Consider the following 13,099-nt stretch of genomic DNA (forward strand, 5'->3'; position numbering starts at 1 on the left):
TACCTGGATAAAAAGTGGTCGATAGCCTTCTTCGATAAATAGGCTACTTACCATTGAATATTTTCTTCCAATCTGTCCAGTAGTTTCCGAGATTATAATGTTCAAACAAAAATGATTGGAAAACAAGAAAAGCTGGTGAACTGACTTAAAATAAATTGTGGGATATCCGAAGACCTTGCACCGCGGAAGACGGAAAGTTTGTCTTCCTTGCCTGGTTCCCACTTTCTAATATTACTTTGCTATTCTTCAAGAAGATATCTACTGCTAAGCACCTAAGTATGTTACATTTTAAAGTACCAGTAGCATTATGCAAATTAGTATTACCCTTGTGTATTCAGCTTATCACAAGGCGGCACGTTTGAATCCCACACACTGCAATAGCAATAGATAGGCACGGATGACTCCACCGAACTATGCAGGAATGACCACACGCGACGCCTAATGTCTTTTAAACAAATCACTACATTAAGTAGGTAGACACACATTCTTTACATAGCGGAGGAGTAGTTTGTTATGCTAGGTACGTAAAGTAAATAAGGGCGACGCCGAAAAAAGAATATGTTTAAAAATGAAGAAATTCTACTGTTAGAAAAATCATTCTGGGCCCGATTAAGTAGCAGCTCATTTCACCAATTTATTGTCGCGTAATATTTAAAACATCATTATCGTACACTACAATCAAATGACCGACTTCAGAGGCCAAATACACGCATTCGCAAGCATAATTCTTCCTTCTCTGTGTGAGAAGAGGCCGCAGCCCTGCAGGTCAATGAAAAACGGGCTGACAGTGACGGTCGTGCAATCGTACCAATTGGGGTACAAATAAAACGACACAAAACATTTATTTTCAAAATTTTATTGCTCAAAAATACAATTCAGGCACTTCAATATGTATAGGAATCGTTCACTCTAATATACATCTTATGGCTATACATAGCTTATACATTATTTATATTATACATAGAAATATGTAAAATGGACGCAATATCGATTAAATCGAAAACTGGACGTAAACTGAGATTCATTATGATCTACCCTTATTTAAGGACTGATTTCACTATTTGGAGAAATAAAAATATCGATTTAAAAACAATTAAGGAATGATCTACTTATTTTACCAGAAAATGTTTACAAACTATATTTAAATAGAAGAGATAACTGGGTTTATGTTTTTGATGTGTGAAATCGGCCCCTAGTCTGAATGTCTTTTATAAAAGGCGTTAAAAAAGGCGATTAATTTATAAATAAATATAATGAAAACAAAATTAATATAAAAAAAAAAAACATATTTCTAATTGCTAATTCGTCTACAAAAAGTTAGTCAAACTATAAGTACAGTTAAAAAACTTATATAAAAAAGTGGTTTTGTCATTTATTTGTAAAAAAAATCGTTTAGTAACGATATATCAGTCTTTATTACTAATATTCTGGTAAATGTTAGGAGATTACAAGGAGATACTTTCAGTACATAGATATATTCGCGCCAATTAACTTTGCAATTCTGAAGTTAGGCATTTGACTTCTTGCGCATTTGTTTGCACAGATCATGGAGAATAAAATGACTAGCGGAGGTGGCATAACGGAAAATCCGAGTGTGTGGCAAGCGAGGAACGTTACTGTCTTCGCCCTTTTTTTTGTAACACCAAAAATCGTTGACGGATGCCGCAAAGTACACAACACCTCGTTGGTTAGCTCGTTACTGATCATTTTGGTCATGCCCATGGTACGAATTTGACGTAGAAGACGGCGCTTGACCTATCTGCAATTCTGCACTATGGCATCTCCGCTCATCTTTCCTTTCTCCGTGGTATAGATCATGTCAAGAGGTTTTGCTTGTCCGACGTTGGCTACTATTGTCTGTCACAGACAGTACTGCGCTTGTGTGAGGTGTTTCTAAACTTCACATTTGCAAAGTTATATGCGCGATCTTTACAGAACTATTTGTATAAAAATATTAGATTGGTAAAAACAGCTGTTGAAAATTGTCGAGGGCATATTATTATTAATAAAAAGTGCATTTATATGCAAGCTACCTTGTATGATATGTCAACGGCACTGGACTTAAATGTGTTAATAATAATATCTATAAGGTACAGTCTGTACAAAGAAAGAGTCTTGAAGAGTCAGAATTAAAAACGCAGTTCACGTTTTTTGCAGTACTCGTCTTAACTTCACGCACCGTTTTCTTAATTATCACGTTGAATTTTCAGAATAAACAGCTGTTATAAAAAAACGGACGTTTATCTTGCCTGTGAAATACTTAATGGCGAATTTATCGATTCGACTAACTTCTGACTCTCCAAGAAAACTTTTAAAACACATATTATTCTTATTTACTAAACAAAGACAACACACATAATATATTGTAAATATACAATACAATATAAAAATAAATATAACTATCAAAAAGATATTGTTTCAATTGGACGGATACGGGTGAGCGTAAGTAAAAACTGCCAGTTTTAATAATTATAATAAAAGTTCTTTAGTTACTATTAAGTATAGGACGTGTCTTTAAAAAAAAAATCGAGCTCAAAAATGAGTTAGGTACGGAATGTTCCAGATTTAAAATATACATAAAATTAAAAATAACATAAAATTAGTGCCTCTAAAGCAATAATATTAAAAAAAAATCTTTTAAAATTGAGTAGAGTTGTGTTAATTATGATTTTTGCATTATTAACCGTATTTTCTTTAAATCAACTTATTTACTAATATAGTTGCCTTTGTCACTTTCAGGTATATGTTAGCTACCTCGAGATTCTATTACTTACAAAATATAAAATACATACATCTAATGAATCGCACTGGCAATTTTCTGATTCCAAAACTAGGTCTACTCGAGAGACCGCAATTTTAAGTCAAATCTCACACTTTTATTGCATTTAAAATATATCCTTAATACATACTATGAACTAATTGCTTTGGTCTACTCGGTCTACTGGATCTACTGAAAAGACCATGTTCTGTAATATCCCGAAATACTTCATTTTCTCTTGTTACGCGTTTTAGCTGTCTTTTTCTTCAAATAACAGTTTAAAACCCTACTACTAATATTATAAACACATTATTTGTTCCTCTTTCACGCAAGAACTAACGAATGGATTTTGATAAAACTTAGCAGTAATATAGCTTAGATATCTATATGCCATATAGGCTACTTTTTATCCGCGTGCTGGACTTAAATCCATCGGGAAGCGCCGACGGAAGCTATTATAAGATTATTTTCGGGATATTACAGTATTCGAGGTAGACAAGTAGACGTATTTTGGACGGATTATGTAGTCTACTCGATCATCAGTTCGAAGTGTACGACGCCTAAGCGTTCCCTCCTGTCATACTTAATGTTTTTAGCCCAGGCGCGACATTCTATGTTTATAACGATACCAGCTGTAAAGGAAAAATAATTAGCATTAAACATACATATATTTAAAAAAATAGAGAATGGCAATTAAAACATCGCCGCCGTCCATTCTCAAATAAGTTCAAATGACATTCAACATTGAAAAATCACAAAAAGCTGTAATTTTTAAAGACAATAATAGCCCTAAAATGACCGAGCCGATTTTAATGAAGCGATGTCTTAGAAAACACCAGCTGTCATTTAAGAAACCTCTACTGACTCGGTTCATCCGTTTAAGAAGTTCGATGCCAAAGACAGCATTCATAGCGGTCAAACTCATACTCTTTTTGAGTCAGGGGTCAACAATTTTTTTTTCTTAAAATTTGATGTAATTAAATATTATAAATTGGCAATAATATAGCTTCTGCATCAGAATAACATAGGTCACCTTTTATCCGGACACGGGAAATAATTTCCTCATAATGCGAATTAACCCTCTACAGTACTAGTGTGCAACAAATTATACTCACTTCTAGGCCTCTGCAGATGTATGGCCACCAGGGGGCTGAGATACCCCTCAGCGTTTTCATACGGGTAGAAGTACCCTGGGAAGCCGGGGAAAGGCAGGTAGCTAATAGGGCCTATGTTTTCTTTGTCCGCTGGTGTTTCACCGTGGCATGAAACCCATACCATGTTGGCCTGAAATGTCAAAGTGAAGCAAGGTTTAGTGTCAAGTGCTTCAAGGACAAAGATAAATTAATAAATTATCCGTTGCCCAGCCAATAGGGGGCTTAAAAATAAAATCATTTTTACGTCTTTTTAGCATCATACCTCAACTGTAAAATGCCTCATTGCCATATTGAAATATCAACTGACGTTTGCGCTCCAGAGACAGTTGATAAATCCGTCTTGTAACAAATAAGGTGAATCTCTGATTTCATAAAAATAAAGAAACAAGTGATTGTAATCGCGCGAAATAACTATGCCTTTCTGAAGTCACCTATTTGACGTCTCGCTAATTTCTTACTACAAATCTTGTCTCATGCACGTATTTAAATTTTATATGATACGCTGGAGAGTTCGTCTATGCTGAAATTACGCGTTTTAAGTCTAGTCCTTCAGTGCTAATCTTACAATATTTGAACATACATAGTCCCTGTTAAAGTTGGTGATGTTCCTGATATGCATCTGCAGGTCCACCGGCATGTCTTGGGGCAGCTGCTGGATGTCGTAGAACTCCGGACGCCAGCCGTAGATCCTGGAACATATTGTGTAACATTATTTAATCTCTGTATGTGTAAATAAATAGATATCACTACATAGTATAAAACAAAGTCGCTTTCTCTGCCTCTTTATCCGTATGTATGCTTAAATCTTTAAAACTACGCAACGGATTTTGATGCGGTTTGTTTTAATAGATAGAGTGATTGAAGAGGAAGGTTTATATGTATTTATTTTCAGCATTGCACCCGTGCGAAGCAAGGGCGGGTCGCTAGTTTTATTATAAAGCGCAGTATAGCGTGGCGCAGCGTACATCCTTGAATTTGCTTCGAATAGCTTTGCTTTCGTGTTGATTCGTCCACGTAGGACACTCCCTTAGCCGAGAGCGTAAAGATTTATATTTTTAACATTATAAGGATTAGGGGTGGTTGCACATTTTAACTATAACCTAATGATGACTGGTTATGGTTGTGTTATCGTTATAGTTAAATAACCAACCCTATGAAGTGACATGATTTTTTTTTTAATCTATCTACACTCTAAGCAAAATAATGTATTAACTCTACCTGTTCAACTTAAGGAATATACAAGGCGAAGACTTGTGGAAGGAGAAGTGGTTCTCATCGATGCAGGGGTCCAGCCGTCTGATGTCCACATCGCAGACCTTGCCAGGAGGCGGGAGATGCTGAAAGTCGCAGTTGAATATGTTCTGACCTGCGCCAGCGGTCTGACCCTTCTTCTTGTATACTGTGGGAGTTATATGAGTTTTTGTCAGACTATTTTGAGTCCTTGTTTGGACACTTAAAAAATATATATAGCTGGGATGGCATTTTCTGAGTGGTGTAAAAATGCAAGGAAATGTAGAAGTGGTAACGGTTATTTAGAAGAAAACTTTTGACACTGTTGTGCAAAGGAATTACTAGGTTTAAAATTTAGCCATTCATATTAAATTAAATATAAAAGAAGATAAAGTAAGAAAAAAATTACTTTTCAAATTGGTTTGTGAATGATGACACGAAAAAACATTGAATTAAGAACCTTTGTGGGAAGTCAGTTAAGAGAGAGTGTATATTGAGATTTCTGAGATTTGAATTAAAATATTTGGATATACCAAACTCACCAGACAAAAAATCAATGAGCTGTTCTTCCCAATACCTATAACTCTCGTACCCAGTTCCTTTATACCAGATCAGGGTGCTTCGAACATCAGCGGGCAGCGGCCGGAAACCCAACCCTGGGCTGGTGCCAATGACACTGTATTCCTGCTGCAGACGAGGCACCCTGGGGTTGATGAAGTGTTGTAGGAACGTCACCATGCAGATGCCGAATAAGGCTATGAGTACAGCATAGAAGATTGTGTAGAAGATCAGGATTTTACCTGGAAATAGAAATGGTGGTTTTTTTTACAAAAGTTACTGACCGTAAAATTACTATTGCTTAAAATATTGTAGTGATAAGAGTAGCGTCAACCTATAATAAAGGTTAGTCAAATAACTTTTCGTTTCGGAAATAGGCTGTCTGAAACTTAACAGTGAGTTACAATATTAAGAAGCTCATATTCAGCAGTTAAGTTTTTGCTATTATGTATCATTTAATTACTTTAGGATAATAGTACCTATCCTCCCACTTGAGTAGGCACTAGACTGAGGTATGATAGGACTTTATTACTCAAATACATATTAAAGAAGTAAACTTCTGCTTTAAATAATGATTGATTCAATTCATCAGGAATCTACTTTTGGAAAGGGCAACTAGAATCAAACTCATGAACATGCTCCCTTTAGACGGCACTGCTTGCGGTAGCGTCGGCGGTCGGGTTGCCTCCCTCCCTCAAAGATGTGCGAGGGGGGCGATGGCTGATCCTCGCGTTATGCTCGTGAACGGGTGCTGCTTGTGGTGCCAGGTCGTCTTACTGACTATACTATAAGTAGTATTATATAATTTTGTAAACTCTTTTCTTATACTTCTTTTTTTTACTGGCTGAGCGGTCCAATTTACTAGATTCATTACTTACCCATGTTGTACATTACACAGGGTTGCAATAGAAAATTGTTATATATAGAATATTGGTTGTTAGATAAGTTACGTAGGGTGAGTGCTAGCTAGCATGTGGTGGATTTTATAAATCATTTTTAAATGTAATTTTATTTTATTTTATGACAATATTGCGTATTGCATACTGCAATATACTCACTGTACTTTGTTGAAAGGTTCTTTTAACCTACAGACAGACATGTGTTGCCGGGGAGTTAGTTGCGCCACTTCTTCTTCCCAGCAAAAACACATAGGAAGTGGTGAAGGGTGGGCGTTTTGGGGGCTGTCTTATGTAATTTTTTTCTGACGTTCGAAAAGTGCTGTTTTGCAGCCAAGTTTGAATAAATGAGCTTTGATTTTGAAACCTATTTATAATTTTTGATGTTCATAAGTGCTTGTAAAGACTTTTCATAAATTAAAAATAATTACTTAAGTAATCAACATTTTATTTTAACATTTTTTATCTTTAGTTAAGTACCTCAGATGGAGTAAAGTACTTCAAACCATTTAATTCCAAAAAGTTATACAATAAGAAGTACCGAATTTAATTTGTTATTCAAATGTATGCATATCTAAAGATTCAATGATCAATTTGGTAAGAATAGTTTATGGGTTTGCCACAATGCTATTCAAATATGGCTTCCATTAAAAATCTTTTGTACTTAAATACTTTTTGTTAAGGAAACCAACCCATTAAGGTTATCTTCACAGAGATACGTACGTACAATAATATTGCATGTATTTAGTTTAAAGTGATAACCTAATGGCTTCCGAGTAGACAAATTATTTTTTATTACCAAAACAAAGTAACATTTTTACGATAAAGATGAATTATCATAAGCCGAAAAGTATTAGTTTAAAGCAGTGGTTCTTAACCTTTTCGTCATGAGGGACCACTTTTCCAAAAGTTTGTCTTGCCGGGGACCACCCCATTGGTTTACCTAAATTGAGGGTTCTTTGATAAAGCATACAAGCACAATTTATAATTAGCACTCATTTCTTTATTATTTAGCAAAAAAACGAAAAGTTACAGATTTTAATTTAATGAGATTTTTGTGACTGCATTCTCATTACTAACTTCTGAATTCCTCTCTATTCTTTTGTAGGTAAGCGAATGCAAAGAAAAACAAACATATGCCTATGTAGTATCTAAATACGCGAGCGAAGCGAGCGCGAATTTTTTTTTTTTCAGACTCAAATAAACATTTCGTAAAATATAGCCCAAACGTACATACTTACCTTTTTGTTTGTTGACAAATACAAGAATAAGGGCACATAGTTTCTGAATACGCGAGCGAAGCGAGCGCGATTTTTTTTTTAAGACTCAAAGTTAAAATTACGTAAAATGTAGCCCAAACATACACTTTTTTCTGTTGGACAAGTAAGATGGATATGAATGGGGGGTCCGGACCCCGAAACTTAACTTATATGTATACATCCATGCGAAAGCCCCTGCTCACAAATATAAGTCGATAAAAATAAAGTTAAATAACTTATAGCAATGTTTTGCGGACCACTTCGAATGCCTCCAGGGACCACCAGTGGTCCGCGGACCACCAGTTAAGAACCACTGGTTTAAAGTAAGTTTATTCATTTATTTTTGTATGCATTCGCTTATGCAGTCTCACTGAAGGGCAAAGGCCTTTCAAATATTTTTCAGTTGAAAGCATTCTGTGAACAATTGATGAGGAGTTTTCAATACCCTTATTATTTTATTTCTTATTTTAAGTTTAGTAAACTTTAGTCTGTCATAAAATTAAGATTCTGAAGCCAATCAATTGTTTACAATTAAATTAAGTACAAAACAGACAGAATATAGGGCTTCTAATCAGATTAAATAGTGAGAAGATTATTTTAGATGTTTATCCAATTAATAATAAGTTAATCCAAAATAAAACCTCATTAATGAGATAATCTATACTCATTCATAAGGATTTTTTGTAATCAATTGGATAAAAGGTCTATTAGTTAACTTTGAGCTGTGATTGTATAGTTTTTTAATACGCATTTACGAGAAAAAAATATGATCCCTAAAAAAATATTCCAGGCTAATGAATGGATGAATTGTATGAAAACATTAACATGACTGTGAAAGTGTATGACTGACAAGAAAGTATGACTAAATGGCAGTGTTTACGTGGGATGTGAGAGTAAACATTAGTATTTTATGTGATTCTTAACTTAATAATGCTATTTATTAACAAGAATGCTCAAAATTGGCAGGCATCGGCATACACTCATAAGCCACGCCCTCCAAACAACGGTTGATGACTGTAAACATCATGAATTATAATGCTACTGCTCCACCTGCGTCTTAACGCGTTAAATTTTGGCATTACGCAGATGTGGCCAACGTTTTAATGTCAATTTATACTAATGGCAATATTAATAGCATTAAACGTTAAGCGATAACTCGGGTGTCGGTTTTTTGGACACATCAAAGGGTTTTAGTGCGTAGCTTAGAGCGCTAAGTGATGTTGGCTACATTAATGCCATCTCATTGCACGCATGCAAGGACGAGTGTAGATACTTTGTTTAAGCGGTAACTGCATTTTACGAGCACGATAATGGAATGGTCAAATGAGAAAGCTTTAGTTTTTAGAATTATTTTGTGTGCCTAAGTTTAACCTCTTTAATGTGTGTTAACGCGTTACTTCATGAGGGATTAACTCTTGCGGCATTGTAACCTAAGTGTAGCCAACACGCATTTTTAATGCAATAAGTAACGTGTAGTTGGCCATTGACATTAACGTTAACGCTAACGCAGGTGGAGCAGGAGCATAACAAAACTATCTCAACTTCACGTAATTTCTGTATGAAAATAATTTCGTAACATGAAAATAGTATAACTGAAAAAGGTCACTGACCCCATCTTCCAGGAGTACGTCCCAGAATTTCACCAGTTTCTTCATTGTATAGAAAATGTCTATGTGGAATTCTTCTCCCAGACCTGTCTGAGAGCTTTGTATCCATTTGGAATTCTTCTAGCCTAGGATGCCTACTCATTTTCTATTTTAGAAGGCACTTTCTTTTATAAAATACGAAAAATTAAATAGTAAACACAACACACACGCCCAGCCGCTGCCGCAAGTTTGAAATAACTAGTGTTGTACCACGCACGATCGCACAATACATCTATAGTATTCTGTGATCACACAATAATACATATGCGTACTATATTGATTGAGACTATACTGACTGTATTATATAAACTGATGAATGAGATAAGCTCTTTTAGTAATATCAATAAATTACGTCTACGTATACAATGTTTGAAATATATTTTGGCGAGTCTAATTTGGCTGACTTTGAATTTGCTGCGAAAAGATTTAAGGAACTTTGTTTACCCTGCGGCTACCTTCAAACACTCCAAGTTATTTCACACGTTTTGTACGCACAAACTATGGGAGGTATACCATTAAAACTTACTCAGTTTAAAATGAAACAGAAAAAAAAAATGAATTTTTTTGAAGATCGATTATCGTTTAGGATTTTTTTTTGTTTTAGTCTTGACTTCCCTAGTGCATGACAGTGACATGAATGATTTCACAGTTTCACAGTGACATCAAAATTGTCATCGTCAATTTGTAATTTGGAGTTTGTCTGTGTGTGACTCGTAGAAATACAATTAATTTTTGTAGCTTGTCACCAATAAAATATAATTAAAAACACAATGGGATCATCTGTGCATAAAATCATTGTTATAGTTGGATTTATATCGTTATTCCATTCCGCCTTTTCAGCTGCCCAACGTAAGTACACAAGTCTCAGGAAACTGTACCTATAGATTAACTCTAAAAAACTATGTTATATTTACTTATTTTACTGTTCTAGATCGGTCTTACCTGCGGATAACGTCTCAAGAATTCACAACCTTGCCTTTGGATGTAAGTACAAAATGTATAAAACTGTTCTAAACATCTTTTTTTCGATGATAGTAAATTATATCCGTAACCCTGTTATGATTTCAGATTGTCGTTCAGGCTGTAGCCAGTTTGTTTGCTGTGATGTGGGGAGTGCTGAACGTGGCTGGCAACCTCCGAGAGATTCCAGCAGCCGCTGAACTGAACACTGTTAAATGGGAGAACCAGAGGAACCTACCATCTTTCTACATTTTCAACCACAGAGGAAGGGCTTTAGCGGATAATTATATGCCAAGTGGGGGGAAATGTGAATTAGAGAATGTAGAGTAATATAGTAGACATTTTTTTGTATAGGAAAGTCATTTTTGTTATGTTTTAACACTGAATAACTTCTTCATAATATAATTAGATATTGGGGGAAGTTATGAGCAAAGTTATGTATTGAACTGATAACTGAAATCAAAAGAATGAATAAATCAACAGTTTTTCCCTTGATACTCATAATTTATGAACAAAATTATACTGAACATGCATAAGGCACCAACATGCTAACTTCAGATTGGCAAAGAAAAATGGCAAGAACTGTAGTTTTGTATAATTACACTTTATCCAGTTTCTGTTATACAGAAATACAGATAAAATACTTGTCTATCTATAACTTAATATTTGTATCATATCATCTGCATTTAATAAGATTTTTCATTGTTTTTCAACTCTCTTTATAATGACTTTGCTAAGTTTTATGTTCCAAGGTGATAGCAAGATTCTACAAATGTATTATAAGGAATACTTTATTATTTATTTCATTTCATTATAAATAATTTGGTTAAAATAAAATAAAACAACTCTCGTCTTAAAATATACCTTTTATTTTTAATTAACTTTAATTTTATACATTGCTTTTATTCAAGGTTTTTCTGTCTGTCAAGTAATAACAATAGTTATAATTCTGCATTGTATAAAGTATTATTGCTTAGTGAATTTTTTATGAATGTGGATTCTATATTTATCAATAGTTCTAATGTTTATATCCTCTAAGCTGCTGTTTGAAATCATATTCAAGTTATAACATTTGGAACTTATTTCTAAACCTTACAAACAAGGCACGCACATATCTTTTAAGAGGTATTCTGTTGGGTATGAAGAAAAACAGCACTTACAAGCTTACTATTATTACTTTTTGTTGGGATATCTTGTATCCCACATTTTTTTATACATCACACATTACAAAAGACTGGAAGCTGCTGATATCTTGCTGCACATTACTGAGGTCAAAGTAGTGCCAGCTTAATCAAACATTAACAGATATATCCACCAAGTTATACTCATCTTTTTCATACATTCCTTTACAGGTCAACCTTAACAATAGACAACATAAGGTCCTTATTTCTAAATGCACATATCCATTGTCTAACCACCACAAGGCTATCGGCCTCCTCGTCCACCTCTGAAGCCACCTCCTCGGTTGAAGCCGCCGCCGCCTCCGTAGCCGCCACCGCCACCCCGGCCGAAGCCTCCGCGGCCGCCTCCGCCGCGACCGAAGCCGCCACCACCGCCCCGGCCGCCACCACCACCACGGCCGAACCCACCGCCGCCACGACCACCACGAGGACCTCCCCGTCCGCCTCCGCGACCGCCACCCCTCTTCGCACCAGGCGGCTGTGGCAAGAACCTCTTCAGAGGCAACAACTTTGCAGGATCAATGTAAAACTGCTGTCCATCTTTAAAACTGTTAGCTTTGAAGTTATCACTCATCTTAACCGACACAAAGTAGTCACGGAGGTTGCCAAATATCTCGTCAATTTTACCGATCTGTTCCTTGTTTTCGAGGAAGATGGGCGCGTTGAAGTATGGTACATCTTCTATGTCCACCTTGCACACTAAGTCGTCTTGTACTGTCCAGCCGTAGTGTCCGAGGGGGATGACGGACTCTGGAGGGCCTTGGTCCTGCTGTCTGAAGCCACCGCCGCCGCCTCCTCGTCCGCCCCGGCCACCGCCGCGACCGCCGAAGCCGCCTCGGCCGCCGCCGCCTCCCCGTCCGCCGAAACCTCGACCTCCTCCGCCGCCGCCGCCGCCACCGTAACCACCTCGACCGCCGCCGCCACCACCTCTACCGCGGAACGACATTATTTACAAATAAAGTGTCGCAAAATAAAGCGTGTTTGAGATATAACCTCAAAGCGTGTGTGTTATCACCATGCACGCTTGTCTGACAGCAGGGGGGGGACACTCCGTACATTTTGACAGCTAAGTAAACGAAGAGTCGCCACCTTTTATTTGGCCCGGAAACTATTTACTATCTAAAAGATACCTTAAATTACCAACAGATGGCACTACACTATAATCGATTTTGTTTGTTAATATAAAATTATTTATGCAATATTAATTAGAGAAAAGTATGAGGAAAATATTAGACACTTTAAAAAAAGATAAAATAGGCGAATAAATTAAATAAGGTTTAAAAAAGCACAAATATCAAATTTCATCTAAAAAGACCTGGTGTTAGTATTCCAAGTAACTTAACAAAACCGATCATAATTATAATATTTTTATAGCTATAGCTATGTAGGTAGTTCGGGGCCAATTTAGAGAAAGATGGCGCATTGTCAAATTGGGTTGCAAGAATAACACGTGAGTT

General features: G+C 36.1%; 3 protein-coding genes across 3 annotated transcripts; 1 reads left to right on the forward strand and 2 right to left on the reverse strand.

Annotated features, from left to right (window-relative positions):
* Window positions 1-840: 840 nt before the first annotated feature.
* LOC124645792 (sodium/potassium-transporting ATPase subunit beta-2-like) lies at window positions 841-9,714 on the reverse strand. Its single transcript, XM_047185689.1, has 6 exons — window positions 9,466-9,714; window positions 5,685-5,942; window positions 5,131-5,311; window positions 4,493-4,601; window positions 3,874-4,042; window positions 841-3,390 (listed from the first exon to the last, which is right to left on the reverse strand). The coding sequence occupies exons 1-6, from the start codon at window positions 9,602-9,604 to the stop codon at window positions 3,287-3,289; spliced, it is 960 nt and encodes a 319-aa protein (XP_047041645.1). The 5' UTR covers window positions 9,605-9,714; the 3' UTR covers window positions 841-3,286.
* A 398-nt stretch (window positions 9,715-10,112) lies between these two features.
* On the forward strand, window positions 10,113-11,320 carry LOC124645794 (ER membrane protein complex subunit 5). The gene is made up of 3 exons (XM_047185692.1): window positions 10,113-10,350; window positions 10,433-10,485; window positions 10,570-11,320. The coding sequence occupies exons 1-3, from the start codon at window positions 10,272-10,274 to the stop codon at window positions 10,789-10,791; spliced, it is 354 nt and encodes a 117-aa protein (XP_047041648.1). The 5' UTR covers window positions 10,113-10,271; the 3' UTR covers window positions 10,792-11,320.
* LOC124645793 (probable H/ACA ribonucleoprotein complex subunit 1) lies at window positions 11,313-12,677 on the reverse strand. Its single transcript, XM_047185690.1, has one exon. It carries the CDS (start codon window positions 12,586-12,588, stop codon window positions 11,887-11,889), a length of 702 nt encoding a protein of 233 aa, XP_047041646.1. The 5' UTR covers window positions 12,589-12,677; the 3' UTR covers window positions 11,313-11,886.
* Between the last annotated feature and the right edge of the window lie 422 nt (window positions 12,678-13,099).

Source organism: Helicoverpa zea, chromosome 3 (assembly GCF_022581195.2).
Source record: "Helicoverpa zea isolate HzStark_Cry1AcR chromosome 3, ilHelZeax1.1, whole genome shotgun sequence".
In the NCBI taxonomy this organism is placed as follows: domain Eukaryota; kingdom Metazoa; phylum Arthropoda; class Insecta; order Lepidoptera; family Noctuidae; genus Helicoverpa; species Helicoverpa zea.

What these genes read in the sequence shown, in the direction of transcription:
- LOC124645794 (XM_047185692.1), top strand. Translation starts at nt 10,272, where the DNA reads ATGGGATCATCTGTGCATAAAATCATTGTTATAGTTGGATTTATATCG. An exon ending in CGCCTTTTCAGCTGCCCAAC is followed by an intron (nt 10,351 to 10,432) that starts GTAAGTACACAA and finishes TTACTGTTCTAG; the next exon opens with ATCGGTCTTACCTGCGGATA. An exon ending in TCACAACCTTGCCTTTGGAT is followed by an intron (nt 10,486 to 10,569) that starts GTAAGTACAAAA and finishes TTATGATTTCAG; the next exon opens with ATTGTCGTTCAGGCTGTAGC.
- LOC124645792 (XM_047185689.1), bottom strand. Translation starts at nt 9,604, where the DNA reads ATGAGTAGGCATCCTAGGCTAGAAGAATTCCAAATGGATACAAAGCTC. An exon ending in ACGTACTCCTGGAAGATGGG is followed by an intron (nt 5,943 to 9,465) that starts GTCAGTGACCTT and finishes TTCTATTTCCAG; the next exon opens with GTAAAATCCTGATCTTCTAC. An exon ending in ACATCTGCAGAGGCCTAGAA is followed by an intron (nt 3,391 to 3,873) that starts GTGAGTATAATT and finishes TTTCCTTTACAG; the next exon opens with CTGGTATCGTTATAAACATA.
- LOC124645793 (XM_047185690.1), bottom strand. Translation starts at nt 12,588, where the DNA reads ATGTCGTTCCGCGGTAGAGGTGGTGGCGGCGGCGGTCGAGGTGGTTAC.